Genomic DNA, 25,136 nt, shown 5'->3' with positions numbered 1-25,136 from the left:
ATATTTAAGGCACGTTTTGAGCGGGAAAGACTGCTCCAAACTGGTTTACAATTCATCAGTCAAATTAACAATAGCACATATCTCACAGAACAGTACATGAAAGGCTTTTGTTTTCTCTATGCATCTGTGTCAATATGAGGTATCTTGTATCTGAATCTGTGTTTTGTGGCAGAGTCGCCCCGTCTGTATTCAGTTGTCATGTGTTAATGCAAGCAATTGTCAAATGTGTTTAGGTGATGTCAGTAATTTCCATGCGCAGACTTAACCCTGTCAAGTGTCCAAATGAATGAATGAAAAGGTGTTTAACATGTCGTCTAAATGCAAAATATCCAACTGTCTGGTGTCCAGGGTGGATGAATGAGTGTCAGTCTGGCTCGTTCCTATGTAAATGCAAGGGCCCACATTTCATCATAGAATGGGCATAAACTGAAATATATATGAAATATAATAAGGCATGCTAATACAATCTTTCAGTTCCCCTCTCTATCCGAAGTCGACCTCTCAATAGACCCGAATACACAGACTCCCTAAACCAGCTTTCCTAGCATCAGATCTGCCTAGGGACGTCCTACTTCGGATCCACTTTTTCCAATCCAAGGAAAAAATCATCACAGCCTTCCGGCAAGCAACAGGGCTCGCTGAGGAATTTTCAGGCCTGCAAATCCTGCCTGACCTATCCAGACACACTTTACAGAAAAGGAAAAACCTAGCAACAATAACAAAAGCGCTGAGAAACCACAAGATCCCTCATAAATGGAAGCATCCAGCATCTCTCCATTACCTATAATGGAGCCACCACAACCATTTCTACCCTGGAAGAAGGCATTGACCTGCTTCAAAGATGGGGCATCCTCCCCCCTCCTGAAGAATCTCCCCACCACCACACTCCAACCCCTATACCAATCTCTAATGAATGGCAGGTGGTCTCCAGGAAGAGGTCTGCGAAGAAAAAGCTGCAAAATGGAGGAAACCCCACTTCACGTCCACATTAACACGGCCTCAGGATTTGATCTCATCCTTATGGCCCCTCATCCTCACAAGTTATTGCCTGTTCTAGTTAATCTCGGACCCTTTTATTGGTCCTTTTTTTATATCTTCCTTCCCTTCCCTTTTTTCCAACCTTTTTTATCTCCAATGTCCGATAAACGTTACCAATACTTGTCAATTCCTACCCCCTTCAAGGATATGATTGTCAAAACACCCTGTGGAACTGATTATGCTGAAGCTACGACAACATTGCAACTTACCTACCCTTTACCAACATGCCATTCAAATGTATTTCCATTAATGCCAATGGCCTAAATCTTCCGGCCAAATGTTTTGCCCTCTGGAAGGAAGTGAGAGCTTCCAATGCTGACATTGTATCAGTGCAAGAAACCCATTTCCAAACCTCTAACCATCCCAAATGCACCCACAAAGACTTCCCACATATTTACCTTGCTACATCTCCGGCGAAAAAGAAAGGAATTCTGCTTGCGGTGAAGAATACCATAGCACTGCAAATCAAATACTTGGTGACAGATCCAGATGGGCGCTACATCATCCTAACAGAAGATTTTAATGACCTACCTATAACATTGGTGCCCCAACACGCATCAATTGCGTTTTCTCAGCAGATTCCTCAAACTATCTCTAAGGTTAAGTAAGGTAACCTCATCTTATGTGGGGACTTTAACCTGGCAGTTGAACTGGGGATGGACTCCTCTCCGGGTGGCCGAAGGGTTTCACTACAAAACTTACTGCATAAGGAACAATTGTATGATGTCTGGAGGTGCCAACACGCTTCCGAAAGGGACTTCACCTTTTATTCCTCCAGACATCAATCATATTCTCGAATTGATTTATTTGTCGTAGATTGGCAACTCCTGGGAAGGACCTCCTCCACAGTCTTCAAGGACATTACATGGTCTGACCACGCTGTGATTGAGCTGACCGTGGACGAGGTGATCCCTTGGGGTGCAACTCCTGTATGGCGATGGGCATCTCCATTGATTTTTTTGCCTTAATTCCCACTCAGTTTTCAGACCCATGGAGCCTCTGGGGAGCCCATAAGGCCTTCATGAGGGGGATTTGCATACAGCAAAACTCTAGACTTAAAAAGCTGTATAACCAAAAGCTCACAAAAATCCTATCTCAAATACATGAACTAGAGACTAAGAACAAACAATTACCTGACCCTACAACCACCAACAATCTAAATAACCTTAGCCAGGAATTACGTTCCCTACTACTGGAACAACACGACAAACAGTTCCGCAAATTAAAATTAACCTACTATGCACAAGCTAATAAAGCGGGCAAAATCTTGACAAATAGAATTAAATCACGACAAGCTAAATCCAGAATATCTCACCTAACTCATTCACAATCAGCCCATAAATAGACCCACCCTCAAAACATAACGGATAAGTTTGCCAGCTACTATTACTGTCTTTATAATCTTGACAGCGACCCCACTATACGCGAACGGACTACCTCAGACATTTCCACCCTTTTAGATAATTTGAACCTACCCCTACTAACGGAGGACCAACTTCTTACATTAACCAGTTCCCGCCCGCGCTATAGCTGAAAGACGGCTACAGCGCGGGCTCTAATTTCCGGGAGGCCGTCACTAAACGGCCTCCCAGTAACAGGCTCCCTGCGCGCTCCCGCGCGCGCGCATCGGGGAAAATCTGTGTCGGCTGTGTCCCTTGGACACAGCCAATCACAGATCGTGGTTAATGGCCAATCACAGCGGCCATTTACATAGTTAGTGAGGTTGAAAAAAGACAACAGTCCATCCAGTTCAACCTATGATGTGTGTGTGTGTGTGTGTTTGCTTTTAACCGTACATTGTATACCCCTGTATGTTGTGGTCTCTAAGGTGACCATCTAAAAGTTTTTTGAAACTATCAATGCTCCCTGCTGATACGACTGCTTGTGGAAGAGAATTCCACATCCTTACCGCTCTTACAGTGAAGAACCCCTTACGCATTTTAAGGTTAAACCGCCTTTCCTCTAGTTTTAGTGAGTGGCCACGCGTCTTATTGTATTCCCTTACTCTGAATAGTTTGTTCCTTATGCCAGGGTCACCAGTACAGTATTTGTACATTGATATCATATCCCCCCTCAATCTTCTCTTCTCCAGAGAGAATAGGTTCAGTGCTTGTAGCCTTTCCTCATAGCTGATGTCCTCCATTCCCCTAATTATTTTTGTTGCCCTTCTCTGGACTCTTTCCAATTCCAGCACATCCTTCCTGAGGACCGGTGCCCAGAACTGGACAGCATACTCCAGATGTGGCCGGACCAGAGTCTTGTAGAGTGGAAGAATAATCTCTTTATTTCTGGAGTGAATCCCCTTTTTTATACATCCCAGTATTCTGTTGGCTTTACTTGCAGCGGCTTGGCATTGCATGCCACTGCCAAGCCTGTTGTCTACCAGTACCCCCAAGTCTTTTTCCATCTTAGACTCACCCAGAGGTTCCCCCCCTAGTGAGTAGCTTGCTTTCTGGTTTTTGGCCCTCAAGTGCATTACTTTACATTTTTTCAACATTAAACCTCATCTGCCATGTAGTTGCCCACCCCGTTATTTTGTTCAGGTCTGCTTGCAAGGTTTCCACATCCTGCATAGAAGATATTGGCATGCCTAGTTTAGTATCATCTGCAAATACCGAGATTGTACTAGATATCCCCTCCTCTAGATCATTTATGAATAAATTAAACAGGATTGGTCCCAGGACCGAACCCTGGGGGACCCCACTTTCCACACCCGCCCAATCCGAGTACTCCCCATTAATCATCACCCTCTGTACTCTCCCCTGGAGCCAGTTCTCTATCCAGGTACTCACCTTATGGTCCATACCTACCTTCCTTAGTTTGTACAGTAAGCGTTTGTGGGGAACGGTGTCAAAGGCCTTTGCAAAGTCCAGATACACCACATCCACCGGCTTACCTTTATCTAGGTGGCAGCTCACTTCATCGTAGAAGGTTAATAGATTGGTTTGGCAAGAACGATTTTTCATAAATCCATGCTGATTGCTACTAATAATACAGTTTTCATTACTAAAGTCTTGTATATGGTCCCTTAATATCCCCTCCAAAATCTTGCAGACTACAGATGTTAGGCTGACCGGCCTATAGTTCCCCGGGATACACCTCGGCCCCTTTTTAAATATTGGTACCACGTTGGCTTTTTTCCAATCAGCTGGCACCATACCCGTCTGTAAACTAGCCTTAAAGATCAAGAATAAGGGTCTGGCAATTACCTGGCTGAGCTCTTTAAGAACCCTCGGGTGCAAGCCATCCGGTCCCGGTGATTTATTTATGTTAAGTTTCTCTAGTTTAGTTCTAAGTCTATCTTCTGTTAGCCATGGCGGCACTTCCTGAGGTGTGTTGTTTAGTTCGGCCTTACAAGCTAGGTTCGTGTAGCCCCCCGATTCTTTTGTGAAGACTGAAGAGAAGAAATAATTTAACACTTGTCATCTTTTATGGGGCCAATGTGTACTGGCCTCGCTTTCTTACTGTTTATATACTTAAAGAACTTCTTGGGGTTCTTTTTGCTCTCCTCCGCTATATGTCTCTCGTGTTCTATTTTAGCCGCCCTGATTTCGCCTTTACATTTCTTATTACACTCTTTGTAATGATTAAATGCTGCCAATGACCCCTCAGTCTTGTATTTTTTGAAGGCCTTTTCTTTAGCACTAATATGCATTTTTATGTTGGTGTTTAGCCACCCAGGGTTTAATTTTGCTCTTTTAAATTTATTTCCCTTTGGAATGCACTGGTCAATCCCCTTGTTAAGTATGCTCTTGAAGCACTCCCATTTTTCCTCCGTGTTCTTTGTTCCCAGGGTTCTATCCCAATTGATATTTTCTAGCAGCTAGCGCAGTTTTGGGAAATTGGCTCTTTTGAAATTCAGCGTCCTTATATTACCCCTCTGCTTCCTATAACTGTAATTAATACTGAAACTTATTGACCTATGGTCACTGTTTCCTAAGTTGTCCCGTATTTCTATATCCGTGATCAGGTCTGTATTGTTGGTAATCAGTAGGTCAAGTACCGCATCTTTCCTCGTCGGTGCATTCACCATCTGACCCATGAAATTGTCCTGCAAAACATTTAGGAACTGCCTAGCCCTGGCTGAGTGTGCGGTTCCTTCTGCCCAGTCTATATCTGGATAATTAAAGTCCCCCATTATAATGACGTTTCCCGTCCTTGCTGCCAATCCTATCTGTAAAATGAGGTCCGCCTCCCCCTCCTCCCTCAGGTTGGGGGGCCTATAGCATACGCCCAATATTACCTTCCCCACCGTGCCTTCCCTTTGAAGCTCTACCCATAGGGATTCTGCCTCGTCCATAGCTCCATTATTAATATCATCCCTCATATTTACCTGTATACTGTTCTTAATATACAGACATACCCCTCCCCCTTTTTTACCTTCTCTATCTCTGCGATAAAGGGAATATCCCTGAATGGACGCCATCCAATCATGAGAGCTGTCAAACCAAGTCTCAGTCAGAGGCGGCTCTAGACTTTTTAAGGCCTTAGGCGAAATTTAAATATGAGGCCCCCCACGCACGATAAAAAAAAAAAATAAGCAGGCGATATTAAAATTGACTGTATAAATTGCATATTTTAAGGCAAACATCAATACATCTCAGAACCTCAGTATTCACAGCTCTTAGAATCTTATTTTTGTAATTTAATTATTCTACAAAATATCTATACACAAACATTGGGTATAGATAAAAAGATTGTGAATGACTACTCAGTTATTCTTGTTGGTGTCTCCTAAAAGTGAAAAAAAGTTGTCGACAGTGTAGTAAAAAAAACACTATAGGGTCAGGAACACAAATGTGTATTCCATCCAATGCAGAGTGACCAGTGCCCCCAACAATGCAGAGTGACCAGTGCCCCCAACAATGCAGAGTGACCAGTGCCCCCAACAATGCAGAGTGACCAGTGCCCCCATCCAATGCAGAGTGACCAGTGCCCCCAACAATGCAGAGTGACCAGTGCCCCCAACAATGCAGAGTGACCAGCGCCCCCATCCAATGCAGAGTGACCAGCGCCCCCAACAATGCAGAGTGACCAGCGCCCCCAACAATGCAGAGTGACCAGTGCCCCCAACAATGCAGAGTGACCAGCGCCCCCATCCAACGCAGAGTGACCAGTGTGCCCCCAACAATGCAGAGTGACCAGCGCCCCCATTCAATGCAGAGTGACCAGCGCCCCCATTCAATGCAGAGTGACCAGCGCCCCCATCCAATGCAGAGTGACCAGTGTGCCCCCAACAATGCAGAGTGACCAGCGCCCCCATCCATGCAGAGTGACCAGCGCCCCCATCCAATGCAGAGTGACCAGCGCCCCCATCCAATGCAGAGTGACCAGCGCCCCCATCCAATGCAGAGTGACCAGCGCCCCCATCCAATGCAGAGTGACCAGCGCCCCCATCCAATGCAGAGTGACCAGCGCCCCCATCCAATGCAGAGTGAACAGCGCCCCATCCAATGCAGAGTGAACCAGCGCCCCCATCCAATGCAGAGTGACCAGCACCCCCAACAATGCAGAGTGACCAGTGCCCCCAACAATGCAGAGTGACCAGTGCCTCCATCCAATGCATAGTGACCAGCACCCCCAACAATGCAGAGTGACCAGTGCCCCCAACAATGCAGAGTGAACAGCGCCCCATCCAATGCAGAGTGAACCAGCGCCCCCATCCAATGCAGAGTGACCAGCACCCCCAACAATGCAGAGTGACCAGTGCCCCCAACAATGCAGAGTGACCAGTGCCTCCATCCAATGCATAGTGACCAGCACCCCCAACAATGCAGAGTGACCAGTGCCCCCAACAATGCAGAGTGACCAGTGCCTCCATCCAATGCAGAGCGACCAGTGCCTCCATCAAAATACAAATATTAGAGCTGCTGCTACAAGCCACTACTGCCTGGGCTGGCCATATAAAGAATTGTGGATGGATGGTGGTGGGGTAGTATTCCATTTAGGTCACTCACTCGCTCCGCCTGTCCTCAGGGCTGCTGATAGAAATCGTGGGGCCCTGTACAGCCTACCTGACAAGGCCCCCCTACAGAAAATATCAAAGAGATATTTTGCTAAATATACACTAAAACCAGTATTAGCTGACACAAAACACAACCTAACTTACTAAATTTCTACTAAATCTAAAATTTACAAAACTGTATTGAGGTAATAAATAAAGCTCTATGTGTGAACGAGGTCTGGGGCCTCATTCACATGGGCTATGTGGCCTGTACAGTATTAATAAGTGGATTGTTTATGTGGCTGGAGCCACCTGGAGTTGTGTGCAGGCAAACTATGTTACACTATGTGGCTGTATGAACACATCTGCAGGTCCTAATTTGAAAAGTGTATGGGTTCAGGTGTACAGTCCCCAAACACAAAAAGTGGGCATTTGGGGCCACTCACCAACACCTGCCAAATTAAAACCTGCAGCTGTGTTCATATAGCTGCTGCGTCTCCATAAAGTAGCAGGTAGCTCAAGCCGCATAAGCAAATCACTCATTCACATGGCCACATAACCTGTTTAAATGAGCCCTTTTTATTTATTTATTTTTTTTACAATTTTATTATTTTTTTACTAAAAAAACAATTTTTAAACAATCCTGTTGAGCAGATGAATGATCAGGAAGTGCTCTGTGCAGAGGCTCTTTGTTCATTCACAAACTGAAGAATATTAAACAGTTTACTATTCTTCAGTTATGAATGAGCATGGTGAGTGAAAGGTAGCTATCACTCACTCATTGTGGAAAAAGTAAAGGAAGGGGTTGGTAAATATGACATATTTACCAATCCCCACCCCTATCCTGAAACGATGCCCCTGTGTGTGGGGAGAGAAGAAGCTACTGCTGGGGGGTGTACAGGGAGATCAGAATGCTGGAGGAGGGGGGGGGGGGGAGTTGTATCCTGGACAGGGAAAATGATCATAGCGGATCCATAGGGGGATTGGTTTTGGGGATAATCCAGATTAATGATTAATAAATATCCATAGAATTATTTGCAAATTAAAAAAATAATAATAATAAATATTTTATATATATAGTAAAATGATTAAGGGTTATTATAGGTAAGGGAATGGGACTGACCTGTAGTTAAAGAGGAAGTAAACCCTCCTCTGACACTTTTACCTATAGGTAAGCCTATGATAAGGCTTACCTATAGGTACTGTAAATATCTCCTAAACATGTACCGTTTAGGAGATATTTACTTTACATGCAGCCAGTGACATCACTGGCGCATGCGCTTTGAAGGAACGGCCGCTGGTGCCTTTCCTTCAGAGCCCCGTGCCGTGACCGTCGGCTCTGGCACGCGTGCACGGGAGTGATGTCACTGCGGCTCCGGCCAATCAGATGGCCGGATGCCGCGATCCCGGAAGACGGGCGACTGGACATGTCGCCCGTCATACAGGTGAGTGAGCAGCACGGCGGGGGCTCGTTCTTAGGTAAGTATTTCATAATGAGCTAGTATGCGATGCACACTAGCTCATTATGTGTTTCTCTTTCAGGTAGCAGCAAAAAAAAAAAAAAACTTCGAGGGTTTACAACCTCTTTAAGGATGCAATTGAACTAGTGCTGAGACTAAGCCCCGGTTCACACTTGTGCGAGTGCAGGGTTCGCATGTAATGTCAGAGCGCACTGCTCCGATATTACATGCGATCGGCTGTGCGGTGCGAGTTTAGCCATACAGTTTGTATGGCTAAATTCGCACCGCAGCCGCACCAAACACGCACAGGACCCTTTTTAGAAGCCGCATCAGGATCGGATCGCACAGCGGTTCACACTTGTGCGATCCGATCCTGTGCGAACTGTCAGATCGCACTGCGATATGCGATCAAACTGGGGGTGTCGTTAAGATTACATTGACACCCCCAGCGTATCGCATATGGCAGTGTGAACTGCCGGGGGTGCGTGTGTGATGCGGGAACAGGCTGCGGATTCGCAGCCTTCCCGCATCGCATAAATGTGACCCGGACCTCAATTAGGAATCCTGTAATGATAGATCCAAGCTATAGGTATTAGGAAATGGGGCGTTATTAATCAGAATGACGACTAGTAAAGGGGTAAATAGAAGTGATTTAGCGGTGATACATAGATTTGTAGAAGGGAACTGAGTCTGTTATGGGTGATGATAGTGTTGAAGGGGGAGAAGAAATTACATTGCATAGGGGAATGAGTGATTTGTGGCAATGAGTTGTGGGAGAAGCAGACTAGAAGAGAGCCTCAGCCACATAAACACTGAGCCAGGCTGGATAAGATAAGAGACATCTATGGCTATAATAACGGTGTCAGGGAGGCAGAGCAGAAAAGGACATACAAGCTGGGCAGTTGCAGGAACAGGATGGACTGTGAGACAGGACCGATCACATGGGAGAGGGAGTGAATGCACAATCAACTTAACTGAGTTAACTGAGAAGGGAGAAAGATACGAGCATAATTGGAGGGATGGGGGGGAGGGGTGATATATGACAGGGACAGTAAGCATCCTAAAGCAGGGCAAGAATCTGGGGGGGACGGGCTGGTCTGAGAAACAGGTAGATAGAAGGTAATGCAGGAAGCAGAGCTAAGATCATCAGAGCACTGAGGCACGCAGGGAGAGAATGAAGGAATGCTGTGAATTGGCTGCAGAGGGAGAGAGTCCCTTGTCAGCTGCCAGGCCCGGTACACAAGGACCAGTGGTACCCCCTTATCAGCAGCCCTGTCTGTCCTTACCTTTTTCTCTCTTCTGCTCTTCTCTTCTCCTGGTACCACCGGCGGGAGAATGCAGGGGAGGAGTTATGTTGAGTCGTGATGTCTTCGCTCTCCATTGGCTGATTGCAGGACCAGGAGGAGGAGACTCACAGCAGAGCACAGCACAGCACGCACGGGTGAAACCGTGATGTGAGTGCGGGGCCAAGGTTTTTCAATCCTGTACTAGCGCTGGCGCCGCGGCAATGTGGATGCGGCCACCGGCGGCCAAGATTACATTTCTACTTATATTATTTACTGGGCAGAAAGGCGGCCGCGAGGCCCCTTGAAGCGCGAGGCCTCAGGCGGCCGCCTAAACTGCCTGTTCGGCACACACGGTCTTTGTCACAGATTACACTATCTGTCCTTCTAATAATTGAGTCCCCTACCTCCAGCACCTGTCTTTCCTTTCCCTTTCTCCCGGCCTTACTGGAGGAGTTCTTCCCCTGGCAGCTAGGGGCGTCGCTCTGCTCCAGCAATGCTGGTCCCTGACTGGTTATCCCAACATCACACAACGGGGCGTATCTGTTGGGGTGCTCCAGCCCAGGATCAGCCTCCTTGCCTTGTTCCCTTCTACCCCTCCTAACTGTCACCCCTCTACTCTGCTCTGATGCCTGCACCTCCGATACTCCGCCCACCTCTGTGCAGACCCCTGCCTGCACCTGACTGGTACGATCCTGGCTCTCCTCCGGTATGGACATTCGTCTCAGTGTTGCCAGCTGCCTCCCTAGATTCAGGACCTGAGCTTCCAGGGAAGCAACGTGCTTACATTTTGCGCATTTGTATTCGCCCTCGATCACATGTCTGAGGAACGCATACATATTACAAGATGTACACCGAGTCGCATCTCCACACCCGCCGGGCATTGTACCTACTATCTAATCTAATGGGGATTCAGTAATTTAAGTCTATCCTATGTGGCTATTTCCTGGCTTCCTAACTCTACCTTCTCACCCTCTGGTACTCCGCTTCACTCACTTGACACTCAGTTGCACAACACTCACTTACTTACCAGTCGCAAAGATACCTCAGACGCAAAGATACCTCAAACGCAAAGATACTCACCAGTCGCAAGATACTCACTAGACGCAAGATACTCACCAATCGCAAGTTACTCCCAGTCGCAGAGATACTCACCAGTCGCAGAGATACTCACCAGTCGCAGAGATACTCCCCAGTCGCAGATACTTACCAGTCGCAGATACTCACCAGATACTCACCAGTCGCAAAGATACTCACCAGTCGCAAGGATACTCACCAGTCGCAAGGATACTCCCCAGTCGCAAGGATACTCACCCTTCCAAAGATCTTCACCAGTCGGTTGGTCACAGAACACTGTCAGTCAGTCGCAGAGCACAGTCAGACAGTCGCAGAGCAGTCAGTCGCAGAGCGGTCAGTAGGTCGCAGAGCGGTCAGACGGTCGCAGAGCAGTCAGTCGCAGAGCAGTCAGTTGGTCGCAGAGCGGTCAGTCGGTCGCAGAGCGGTTAGTCGGTCGCAGAGCGGTCAATCGGTCGCAGATCAGTCGCAGAGTAGTTTTAAGCAGATAGCAGCCCCTTTACAACCTGTATTGCTAGTAGTGTTGTGCTTTTAGTCACCCCACCAGCTGATCAGTTGTTACCTTACGTCCCCAGTCAGGTCCTGTCAGGTCCTTGTCGTCGCCGCTGTTATTGGTTCACACAGCTCTCTCTTCCCTGCCTTGCTTGCAGCTGCTGCTGCCTCACACACTGGGGACGGTCCCCTCCCCTCCTCCTCTCCTTTGCCACGCGATCGGAACATCCAATGAGGGATGATCTCAAATGTAAACATATGAGATCATCTCTCATTGCCAGCTCTCCTTCCTCACACAGAGATTGCGTGTGAGGAAGAGGAGAGCCGATCAGCGGCTCCTCCTCATAGGGGACACAGAGAAATGTAATCAGGGCACTGATCACCAGTGCCCTGATTACACAATGTCATAACTGCCCACCATCAGTGCCCCCCATCAGTGCCCACAATCAGTGCCCATAGTGCTGCCAGTCAGTGCCTGCTCATCTAGGCACTGATGGGCACTGACTAGCTGCACTATGGGCACTGATTGTGGGCACTGATGGTGCCGCCCATCAGTGCCACCTGTCAGTGTCCATCAGTGCCGCTCTTCAGTGCCGCCTCTCAGTGCCAGCAGTGCCACCTCTCAGTGCCCAGCAGTGCCACCTATCAGTGCTCATCAGTGCCACCTATCAGTGCTCATCGGTGCGGCATATTAGTACCTCCTCATCAGTGACACCTCATCAGTGCCCATAAGTGCCACCTCATCAGTGCCCATCAGTGCAGCCTATCAGTGCCCATCAGTGCCGCCTCATCAGCGCACATCAGTGAAGGAGAAAAATGTATTTATTTTCAAAATTTACTCACAGAAAATAAGAAAAACTTTTTTTTTTTTCAAAATTTTCTGTCTTTTTTCTTTTTTTTTTGTAAGAAATAAAAAACCCAGTGGTGATTAAATACCACCAAAAGAAAGCTCTATTTGTGTGAAAAAAATGATAAACATTTCATATGGGTAGAGTGTAGCATGACCGCGCAATTTCATTCAAAGCGTGAGAGCGCTGAAAGCTGCAAATTGGCCTGGGCAGGAAGGGGGTGAAAGTGCACTGTAGGCAAGTGGTTAAACGCCCCTGTTACGCTTGACGAAATCCGAAAAATCATTCTCTCCCTCCAAAAATGGCAAATCCCCGGGCCCAGATGGATTTCCAAGTGAATATTATAAATTGCATCACCAGACCCTGATCCCCCACCTAGCAGCTGTTTACACTAAAGCAATTGAAGTTTCTGCCTTCCCAGAGGAAATGCTGGGAGCATACGTTGTCACCATCCCCAAGCCGGGGAAGGATCCCTCTCAACCAGCTAATTATGGCCCTATTTCGCTCCTGAACACAGATCTTAAGATCTTTGCGAAGTTACTAGCTAAACGTCTCCAGAGCGTGTTGCCTTCCCTGATTAGAAAAGATCAGATGGGCTTTATTCCCGGGCGACAAACCTCTCATGCCACCAGGCCGATTATTGATATCCTACATGTGGCCGAAAAAAGTTGAACGCCTTCTCTGCTCCTAGCCTTGGATGCAGAGAAGGCGTTCAACAGAGTAAACTGGGATTATATGTCAGCAACGCTGTCCAAATTTGGTATAAGAGGTAACATAATATCTGCCATTCTGGCACTATATTTTCGCCCCACTGCTAGGGTATACATCTCTGGCACACTATCTAAAGCTTTTAAAATCTCAAATGGTACACGCCAGGGATGTCCCCTCTTTCCTACCATCTTCAATCTAGTAATTGAACCCCTGGCTGAGACATACCGCTCAGCGCTTGATGTTCACGGTTTTATTCTCGGAGATATGGAACATAAAATCAATCTATTTGCGGATGACATCATTCTCCTACTAACAGACCCAGAAGTTTCCCTCCCTGCAGCTCACGAAATCCTCATGAATTTTAGCAGTGTATCATATTATAAAGTCAACAATTCCAAGTCGGTAGTTCTAGACTTGGGAATACACCCTGACACGAAACAGCTCCTTACCACTGAATGCCCATTCCCTTGGACCAAAATTAAAATTCCTTATTTAAGTATCTTCCTCATCCCCCACAACTCCACTCTCCTTCACTCTAATCTTGTACCCCTGAAACACAAGATTTCTGCAGACCTGAGCTGTATAGCTAAACTCAACTTGACATGGGGTGCCAGAATTGCCGCCATTAAAATTAACGTTCTGCCTCAAATTCTTTATTTATTTTGAGCCCTTCCCATCCCTTTCACTAAATCACAATTAGCAGCCCTCTCTGGTATATTGAGGACATTCCTCTGGCTAGGAAAGAAAGCCTGCATAGCCTACGACATTCTCACTAAACACAGACTCCTAGGAGGAGCAGGTCTACCAGACCTTTCAGCCTATTATTGGGCTACCCGCCTAGATCAGCTAAAACACTGGTTCCCACACCGACTCTCCTCTTTGGTCATCTATAGAAGAACAACTAGTGCCCACCAAGGACCTCCGACTTGTACTGCTTGGTGATCTATGGATCCCCTGGAACCACCTGAATCTACCCTTTCACTGTGAGAGCTTCCCTACAAGCATGGAGAACAATATCCAAGATCCAACCTTTGGTTAATCTTCTCCAAGATTACCCACTCCCAATATCTATTCTTAAAACTAAATTCCACAGTTCAGACATTACACATTTTATGTACCTCTGGCCTTTCTAACCTCTCACAATTCTATAATCAGGGTAAACTTAAGAACAGAGAGGCTCTGCTTCGTGAGTGCATCTTGCCACCCAGACTCCCCTTCATCATCTCTAAGATCCTTTTTTTCCTTGCCAGTCACCCTATTATCAACCTACACACTAATATTAAGACTTGGAGCTCCCTCTCGCTAGACTCACCAGTACGTAAAGGGATATCCCTTTTTTATAATGTCTTGACCTCGGAAATACCTACCCAGAAGACTGTACATATATATGTTAAAATGGGAAAAGGCACTAAACCACTCGTTAACCCTGCATCAATGGCAAACAGCAATCCGTTCCATATATAGATACTCACACTGCACTAATCATTGGGAAATGATTATTAAAATTGTCAATAGATGGCACTACACACCCTACAGACTGGCCAAAATGATACCCTCTATCTCACCACTGTTCTGGCGTGAGTGTGGCAAGGTGGGTACACTGCAACAGGTTTTATGGAAAATGCCCCTCGCTCACAAGCTTTTGGAACTCGATTTTTCAGTGCTTATCATCCTGCGCTGGTATACTATCTTCCCCGAATATTGAATTGGTGCTGCTCAATGTGCATATTGACAACTACCCCCAGCTAGATCCCTTATTCTCCGCAAATGGAAATCCATGCTTATACATAACGTATCTGAAGTAATAGCAATGGTTAACGATAACTACCAATCTGAAAAATCCTTAGCCATTAAAGCATTAACATATCAAAGCTTCCAAAAATATTGGTCCATCTGGCCTTACCTTACACCTGACAATACAGTATCGTAATTTAATTTCTTGATGTATTCTACCATAAACTGACGGGATTGGACGCTGCCCCCCCCCCCCCCCCCCGAGCTCGGTGACATTGTTCCCTTGGGGTTCTGGGACCAGGGGGAGAAGCATCGAGTCACCTCCATCCAAACACATTTCTTGTATCTTGATTTCACCTCTGACAAGATGTTATATTCATAAGTATGGTATTGTATCATGGTATCTTGTTTGCCCTTTATATCCTTCTGATCCTTAAGACCCCGTTCACACTGGGGCAACTTGTCAGGCGAGCTGGTCGCCTGACAAGTCGCCGTGGGTCGCCTGCCATAGATTAGCACAGGACCCGTTCTAATAGGAGTGACGAAAGTCGCTCCGACTTAGAAAAAGGGTCCTGTACTACTTTGGGGCGACCTGCATTGACTTCAACTCAAGTCTATCAGGTCGCTCTGGCAAGTCGGGTCGCGCCTATGTGAACCGGCTCTTATAGTCTCAGACAGGACTTTGGAAATTGTTTGTTTTGCTTGTTATACTACTGTTTACTTTGTATATTTGAAACTTCAATAAAAACTTATTGAATTGAAAAAAAAAAAAAGAAAAAAATTTAGATTTTTTTATATTATTTTTTATTGGCAATGTTGTATAGCAGAATGTGAAAAATATTGTTTTTTCTTTTTCAGAATTTTTGCTATTTTTTGTTTACAGCCCAAAAAATAAAAATCGCAGAGGTGATCAAATACCACCAAAAGAAAGCTCTATTTGTGGGGGAAAAAAGGCATCAATTTTATTTGGGTACAGCATCGCACGACTTTGCAATTGTCAGTTAAAATAACGCAGTGCCGTATTTCAAAAAATGGCCTGGTCATTAAGGGGGTAAAACCTTCCGGTCCTTAAGTGGTTAATCCGTACAGTTTTGTCCGAAAATACAATACAAATACATTACATCACTTAAGAATTTTGATTCTGTCGTACGAGAATTTTCCTACTTTAGTAACCTATTTGTTTTTGATATGGAGACTAGCATGCAAAAGAAAACGGATGATCATTCGTCCGATAATCTCTTTCTGTGTAGTAGGCTTAAGTCCCGTACATTCCCCACTGTTGGTTTTGAGTGGGGACCAAGGAAGTTCCCAATGCCTTAGCAAGAGGAAGTGCAAATATCCTAATCTAGGAGATATCTGCCCGGCCATAGCCAGACCTGGTTAGACTTTCATGCTGCTCATGTCTCCGTGACAAAGCATAGCTCTATAAATAATATACAGAGGACTATCAAAATTGGTGTCTTTTTTGCAAAGGTTAAGTGTTTGTTACAATTCATATTATTGTTGTATAAAAGGTTTTTTTTTTTGTCTTTCAACTAGGAAGCAAATGGATGAACTCACAAACTCAGGGATGCTGAGAGGAAGTCTGAGCGCCGACCAACAAATCTCTCTTATAAGTGGCAGCAGTGACTTGAAGACCGCTTTAGAGGGAGCTATATTCATTCAAGTAAGAGGATATGTTTTATTCATGCTTGTCATGATTTACGTAAGAACACACTAATTGTGTATAATTACAATGTTGTTTATCCATTTCTAAGGGCCTCTGGCTCTTTTAAGTTACCTATTAAAAAAAAAAAAGTTTTGTTGCAGCCCTTTACAGTATTTGTACAGTATTTACATCCAGTCACATTACATTTATCAATCTCCTCTATTTGCTCTGCCTGCTTTTCCCACTTACCTGGGTGAAAAAATCTGGGGACACCAAATATTTGCAGGAAGCAGGAGCATAAACTGTAAAAAAATGAATTCTGTAGAGCAAAGTAAGTGGCCAAAAAAGGTGGGTGTAACTTTCTAAAGAACCTGCCCAATTTCCTTCCTTTAGGATGATTATTTATTGATTTGATTGCAGATTATTTCAAATGCAAGCCAGCCACGGTGACTAAGAAAGCATGCAGGTGTACAGTTTTTGAACAGTTCTGTCTATGAGATCGTTCCTCAACTTTCTCATAAACATACATTCATAAGTCCTATGCAAGTGTTTGTTTTGGCCATGATAATAAAGTTATCTGGAAAATGTTGCACAGTTGACAACAGTCCATTGGCCAAAAATTTCTAGCCAAGCAAATTACACACAATAGTGAATAAGGAAACCCGCAAGTTTTATCGTGCAAAAGAGCATATTTTAGCAATAGATTCGTATGTAAAGTAAAAATGAATACAGTATTTGAAAAAGCATATATAAACAGATAGTGAAGGACAAAAGTTCAGTATACCCTTATACAGGTACATCTCATAAAATTAGAATATCATCAAAAAGTTCATTTATTTTAGTCATTGAATACAAAAAGTGAAACTCGTATATTTTATAGATTCATTACACACAGAGTGATATATTTCAAGCATTTCTTTTAATTGCAATGATTATGGCTTACAGCTAGTGAAAAACAAAACTTAGTATCTCAAAATATGTGAATATTAGATAAGACCAATAAAAAAAAAAATAAATAAAAAAAAAAGTTTTTAATACAGAAATGTTAGCTTAGTGAAAAGTACGTCCATGTACAATATAATATGCACTCAACACTTGGTCAGGGTTCCTTTTGCATGAATTACTGCATTAATGCCGCAAAGTATGGAGCCGATTCAGCCTGTGGCATTGCTGAGGTTTTATGGAAGCCCAGGTTGCTTTGATAGCGACCTTCAGCTTGTCTGCATTGTTGGGTCTGGTGTCTCGCATCCTCCTCTTGACAATACCCCACAGATTTTCTATGGGGTTCAGGTCAGGCTTGCCAAACAAGCACAGTGATACCATGATCCATAAACCAGGTATCGGTACATTTGGCAGTGTGGGCAGGTGCCAAGTCCTGCTGGGAAATGAAATCAGCATCTCCATAAAGCTGGGCAGCAGAGGGAAGTATGAAGTGCTCTAGAATTTCCTGCTTGAGGGCTACGCTGACTTTGGACTTGATAAAACACAGTGGACCAACACCATCCTATGACATGGCTCCCCAAATCATCACTGACTGTGAAAACTTTTGCATTTCATTTGAAAATCAAGGATCAGATTCTGGAGGAAGAGTGGAGAGGCACAGAATCCAAGTTGCATGAGGTCCAGTGTGAAGTTTCCACAGTCAATGATGATTTGGGGAGCCATGTCATCTGCTGGTGCTGGTTTACTGTGTTTTATCAAGTCAAAAGTCAATGCAGGCCTCTACCAGTTCTAAATTAGATTCAGAAATTCTAGAGGACTTTGTGCTTCCCTCTCCTGACCAGATTTATGGAGATTCTGATTTAATTTGCAATTATCTGTGCACCCATTTTATGATGACTGAAGCTGGCTGTACATTATACAATTTTCTTCAATTTCCTATAGATTAACCTTTAACTATATAGTGCAAGGAACTGCCTGATTGCATACATATTGAAAGTGTTTGTTTAGGTTTGACCTCATATTAAATGGTTTTGGTAAATCTAAAGAAAATTATATAATGTATGGAATGAATGTCAGATATTTTAGCTAGGTTTGTAGATCCTTTTTGTTTTTTGTATGAAGGTTAATAACAGTTTAACTAATTAATGTAGCTACAGTATATCAGTTTTCCCAAGATGCTCCATCATTTCAGTCCTGTTTTAAAATATATATAAAAATTGTTAATTGGTGTTTATTTATTCAGGTACTATTAGTTTAATTTTGTTTTGGCATGAAGCAATGTGAAGTACTTGTAACGCTTTACTGCACCTCTAAGAAGAACCTTTAGACCTGGCACAGACAAGTATGGGCAAATTCATGGCTTGCTCATTGTAAGAGTGCCAGTTTGTACAAGAAGCAGTAGCACAGGTTTTTGTACAGCCGGGTACAGAAATGTGTTCTTTCTCAATCCTTCAAATCTCCATTACTAAAGTAAACCTGTCAAGCCTGGACAGCTTATTTTTACCGTATGTTGTTAACCACTTCCCGACCACCCGCCGCCTATTTACTGTGGCAGGGCGGCTCTCCTGCGCAAACCGACATAGACCTATGTCGGTTGCGCACTGGGGAAGCTAGGGGGCGAGCGCGTGCCGCTGCCGGTGCGCTCCCTCCCCCACTCGGCAGTGGGAAAGCTCATGCAGCGGGCAGGCAGCTCCAATGGCTGCCTGACACCCGCAATCGCTCCCCGCTGAGAGAGAAGGACGGTCGGCTGTTGTAAACACAGCCGACCGTCCTTCTCCTTGAAATGATCACAGAGCACCTGTGATCCTTCTATATAGGATCACATGTCTCTATGGTCATTTCACAAGCCATGCCCCCCACTGTTAAAATCACTCCCCTAGGCTTTTTTTTTTCTACCAAAAATATGTAGCAGAAAACAAATTGACCTAAAATGTTAAAAAATTTTGATTTTCAAATTTTTTTTTTGGGAATGTCATATAGCAGAATGTGAAAAATATTGTTTTTTTTTTTTTTTTTTCAGAATTGTCGCTCTTTTTTTTTTTTTATAGCGCAAAAAATAAAAATCGCTCAGGTGATCAAATACCACCAAAAGAAAGCTCTATTTGTGGGGAAAAAAAGGATATCAATTTTATTTTGGTACAGAGTTGCACGATTGCGCAATTGTCCGTTAAAGTAACGCAATGCCGACTTTATACATATTATGTGGTTTTGTCCAGTGATATCAAGATTCTGGCAGGAAATAATTCAAATATTATCCTCTGTCCTGAATATGCCTGTACCTTTGACCCCAGAAACCTGTTTGCTGGGTATATTAGATGAAATAACATGGTCTAGATATCACAAGATAATGCTTAGAGAAACGCTGTTTATGGCAAGGAAAACAATCACAGTTAAGTGGATTCAAGTGAAGCCCCCTGCTGTTAAGAACTGGATAAGAGCGTTAAATCAGATTTTACCATTTGAAAAAGTATTGTATATGCATAGAGGATGCTCAACGAAATATAATAACATTTGGGATAATTGGTGTCAATCAACATTAACCAATGGTTGAATATAAGGAGATAACCAATAGGATATAGAGGGATGCACATAGTATGATGAGGAAATAAATCTATAATTGCGATGGAGCAAGGGGTTGGGGCACACCAGGACAACGGCGATCAATTAAGCTAAATGGATATACCTTCGCATAAAGAGATTATGAATACTAAGTAAACAGATAATTATTTGGATATTGTATATTTTTTTTATTTTATATTGTTTTGTCCCTTTGTTGAAAGGACGTTTGGAATGTTCATTTTTATGCACATATTGAAATAAAAAGAATTTAAAGAAAAAAGTAACGCAATGCCGAATCGCAAAATAGGGCCTGGTCATTAAGGGGGCAAATCCTTCCGGTCTTAAAGTGGTTAAAAATGTTCAGTAAAACCTTCATGTCAAAATGACCTGAAGATCCAAATGTATAGACAGCTGAAATTGGTTCCAAAGTCAAAAGGCTTTTTACCATAAAGCATTCCCTGCATTAAAGCGGAGTTCCGGCCTGAAAAAAATAATTTAGAAAAAAATACCCCCCGGACAGTCAGGGCTAGTACATTTCAGCAATGATAGCCTCTGAACTGCCCCCGGGTTCACTTACCTTTTAGAAGAAATACTTACCTTGAAAATTTCTCAGGTGTGGGCAGCTGAAGCTAGGACCTCCTCTTCGGTACCAGAATGCCCTGCACCGGCCCCGCTCGTCAGTTCCGGCCCAGGCGCGTCTGCGCCGAAACTGACGAGCGGGGCCGGTGCAGGCGCATTGATTCCTGGGAGCGATGACGTTCAGCTCCCAGGAGTCAACACAAGCAGGAAGTGACGGCGGGCCATGGCCGCAGAGGAAGGAAGAGGAAGTAAGGTAAGTAAATTTTCTTTAAAAACAAGGTAAGTGAATAAAAAAAAATGTTAACTATCCAATTGTTTTACAGGTAATTTAGAGCAAGCGGACAGTGAAAACATTTTTTTCAGGGTGGAACTCCGCTTTAAGTAAAAAAAAAAAAAACTTTAACTAGCTGACCCCCCCCATCCCCCTCCCTAAATACTTACCTGTCACTACTCTCGATCCAGCAATGTGCCCATCTGCAGCAGAGCTGGTCTTTCCCCCTCTTTTCACAGGGACTCAGGCAGTAGCAGGAACCATTTGCTCTTGTTGCTGTCAATGAAATCCTGTGGGGATGGAGCAGGGGGCAGGGCTGAGCCTCCCTGTGTGTGTGTCAATGGATGTACACATCCTGGCTCTGGAGCATGCCACATATGTGCCCCCATAGCATACAGCTTTCTATAAGGGTCTTGGGGGGGACCCCAGAAGAAGATGTAATGGTCTGCTCTGTGCTTTTCTTATATACCTGTATATCTAAACCTCTTTTTCATTTTAGATTTAAAAAAAAACTGGAACCCTTTATTATCCCTTTGAAGCAGTTGTAAAGGTTCACATTTTATTATTGAAAAATAACCAGTTATATTTACCTGCTCTGTGTAATGGTATTGCACAGAGCGTGCCCCGAAACCTCCTCTTCTGGGATCCCCCGCTGGCGGTCTTGGCTCCTCCTCTTCTGTGTCTGTCCCCATAGCAAGCTCTTGCTATGGGGGGGCAGATAATGAGGGCTTGCTCCATTGACACACACAGCTTGGCTTGGCCCCGCCCTTCGCTCCCTCCTTACAGAAATTGATTGACAGCAGCAGGAGCAAATGGCCCCCACTGCTGCCTCTGTGTCATGTGAGAAGTGAGAGAGCAGCACTGCTGTAGACGGGCACAATGCTGGATTGAAGAGGAGCCAGGTAAGTATATAGGAGATGGGCTGGGGGGAGCTGTTACTGGAAGGTTTTTACCTTAATGCAGAGAATATGATAAAATAAAAAAAGCAAAAAAATAAAACCTTATGCCTTTAGAACCACTTTACCTTTTCCTAATGAAGTCAAGCCTGGCTTCACACAAAACACTTTTAAAAGGAAAACATGCCATGGGATTCTTGCTCACACCTTTAGTGCTAGTCAATGTACCAGTCTGCTGGCATAGAACCATACATAGCCTCCTCTATGAGTTAAAGATCCAGAAGGGTGCTGATATACACATACTTTACACTTATTGTTGATGATGTGGTTAAGTTCTGCTGTTCAAATCACAAAGAACCGAGCTTGAAGTGAACATGATTTTTCACCTGAGCAAAGTGTTGCAGCTCAGCGTTATTTGAATAATGCACATTCCTATGTGTATATAACATCTTGTAAAAGTTGTTATAAAATGTAGCACTATCAAAGTAAAGTAAGACTGATACAATATTGCAACATAAATTATAATCTAATGGAATATCATAAATAATCATGTTTGTTTGAAAGACAAAGTGCAATCGTTTTTATAGCCAGCACTGATAATTTTTATATAATCTAATAAAGGAATCATTCTCGAGCATAAATTCATTTCAGGCTTCATAATTCCTTTGTTGGTTTATATCAAGCTTGACCGCAACCCTTTCCACATTCTAAACCTTCCTATTGGTCCTTTCAGTATTATGCAAGTCCTGGCTGACCAGTAATGAGGCTCTGGGTTTAGGAAAGGTATCTAGATGGATTTTAAAGCTGAAACTCAAAGCAGATATGAAACACACAAATCAATACATCTCTGTAATTATCTAGGCCACATTTACACTTGTGCAACTTGTCATACAATTTTGGACCCCAAAGTTACATGACAAGTCACACCCCATGTTTTCCAATGAGTAACGTTCATATCTGTGTGGCATAAAGTCGCAGGGACAATAAAATAGTTCCTGCTGTACTTTGGTCCGACTTTCATGCATGAAAGTCACACCTGCTTCATATACGACTGAAAATAATGCCGAACATTAAAAAAAAAAAAAACAGCGTGGGCCCCTCCCCAAAATCAATATCAGACCCAGGCGTCAAAATGTTTAAAAAAAAAATAAAGCGTGGGCTCCTCCCATCCCAAAGTCTAGACCAGTGATGGCGAACCTTGGCACCCCAGATGTTTTGGAACTATATTTCCCATGATGCTCGCCTACACTGCAGTGTAGGTGACCATCATGGAATATGTAGTTTCAAAACATCTGGGGTGCCAAGGTTCACCATCACTGGTCTAGACTCTTATCTGAGCATGCAGCTCAACAGGTCAGGAAAGGGGGGGGGAGTGAGACCATACCAGGCCACATGCCCTCGACACGGGGGGATGCTTTTGGACAGGAGAGCTCTGCCCCCCCCCCCCAAAGCAGCTTGTCCTCATGTTGATGGGGGCAAGAGCCTCTTCACCATAAACCTGGCTGGTGGTTGTGGGAGTCTTTGGGCTTATCGGAATCTGGAAACCCCCTTTAACAAGAGGGACCCCAGATCCCAGCATTCCCCCCCCCCCATGTGAATGAGTATGGGGTACATACCTATTCCTTCACCAAAATAACGTGTAGTGTAAAAAAAATTACAGTTGGCAGCTTTTGACAATTCCTTTTTTTTTTTTTCAAGAAAAATATATTATTTATTGAGTATAAACAGTACACTGTATAAATAACATCAACGGTAGATAAAACCATTTACAGAACCAGTGTTCGGAAAAAATACAAAAGTATAAGGATATAACAGCAACAATAAAGGAAAACGTCATCTATAAAATATCACACTCAGGTGTATAGTAGAAAATCCTGAGTATGTGTATATGTGCATAAGATAGGTATGAACAGAAACATTCAGTTGTTCCCACATATTCGTAATATATTGACAATTCCTTGATTTAAAAATGTTTTAAGTAGGGGTACTATGTACCTCCCATGTTGAGGGCATGTGGCCTGGTATGGTTTCCTGACCTGCTGGGCTGCATGCTCGGATAAGGGTAGGGATTTTAGGGGGGCCCATGCTATGTTTTTTTTTTTTTTTTTAATTTTGGCATGTTGATTTCATTTATTTTTCATTGCCGGCATTCTTTTGTTTCATTCAGCTGTCAGTGGGGAAACCCGCTAACAGCTGATGAGTCAACGGTTGTTAAGGATGCCGCGGCCGGCTTTCCGGCCCGCTCCTTAACAACCAGCTATTCTTCACATGAAATTTTTGGATCGATCAATCAATTTTCAACCGATTCAAATCTCCTGAAAATTTGGAATTCGGTAAGTAGAAAAAAACAAAAACAAACTGAACAAAGTTTTCCGTTCTGCACATCTAGTGATTTTGTAGAGCACAAATAAAACAGTCACATTGGTCAAAGACAAAGTCCCACTTATCTAAAGTCACACAGTAAAGTCACACTAGAAATCGCACTATTTTTAAGTCTTACAAGTGTATACGAACTGTAAACATATTTTTTAAACGAAAGCCATGTAAGTACTTAAATCTAAGCCAAATCATTCATCAGCTGACAGGAAGAAGCTGAGTGACAGAGAGATGAGCTTATTACTGTGCTGCTTCTCCTCTCACTGTCTATTCATAGACTGGGGTGGGTCCGGGACAATCTGGGCTCAGAGGAAGTTGGCTGAATGGAGCTGCCCATCAAAATGAGGACATCCAGCAACACAAGTACTGTGGGAAATTATCTCAACTGAATGTTAGTATTGTAATAAAAGCTAGATTTGCTTTTTTTTTTAAAATCTTTTAATGGGCTATTAATTTCTCTTGTTTTTGGATGGAGTTCTGCTATAACATGAAGAGTGGATATTTGCTTACAAATGTAACTGCCTATAGGGCTCTACTGATCATTTTGACATGCAGCTTTCACTGCAGGTAACTTCCGTTAATGCAGTTTTTCTTTGTATGTTCAGTTTAAATTGCACAGGTGTGTGACACAGGCTTACTGTAAATAGAAGAACAATAACTTTAGGGTTGAAGCTACTTAAATCACTACTGTTGTCACTTTTACATTTGTTCTTGGCAGGGTAGCTGGAAAAAATATTTAGTCCATGTCCTGACACCCTTCATCTTTTATCTACACCCTTTATAATCCTTATTGACAGTTTAGATTATTAGCTGCATTTGCGATCTCAAATAGGCAATCGACTAATCACGTGGCTTCTTTTGATTCGTCATAGGATAAAATCCTTAACATATGTCTGCAGCACCATGATAAATCCAGATCATGAAGAAATGGGTTGTTCTGAAGGCAGAATTGGTTCTCATCTTTTCTTAGATAGTTGAACCTAATAAGTGGTCACTGGGATACTTTCATTCTCCATGGCCCTATATTTAAAGCACGCTGGGGTTAAAAAGTTAGTCATGGTTTTTCACATTGCAAAGTGAATGTTGGTAAATAAGACAAACCTGCATTTATTTCAAATACGCAAATCTATATCCGATAAATTAAAAGAAATACAGGATTTCTGTTGACACATGATTGGGTATTCAGCTGAAAAAAAAAAAAGTTCCTATTTGCTAACATTTACTTTGCAACAAGAAGAGCCCCTACTCCATTATAAATCAATCCCACTAAAAGTGTTCTGG

General features: G+C 43.7%; 1 protein-coding gene across 2 annotated transcripts in view; it reads left to right on the top strand.

Annotated features, from left to right (window-relative positions):
• The window catches only part of CRYL1 (crystallin lambda 1), a 303,870-nt gene that overhangs the window by 88,259 nt on the left and 190,475 nt on the right, over positions 1-25,136 (top strand). The window contains exon 3 of one of the 2 annotated variants that reach the window (XM_082245249.1): positions 16,124-16,250. In XM_082245249.1, the coding sequence (XP_082101375.1) occupies positions 16,124-16,250 (127 nt within the window). The remainder of the gene's footprint in view (positions 1-16,123; positions 16,251-25,136) is intronic. The other variant, XM_082245248.1, reaches the window with a different exon arrangement.

This window comes from Pelophylax lessonae, assembly GCF_965119305.1.
Source record: "Pelophylax lessonae genome assembly, chromosome: 2".
Taxonomy (NCBI): Eukaryota; Metazoa; Chordata; class Amphibia; order Anura; family Ranidae; genus Pelophylax; species Pelophylax lessonae.
The sequence above is the reverse complement of the archived record's forward strand: the minus strand, read 5'-3'. Positions and strand labels throughout refer to the sequence as shown.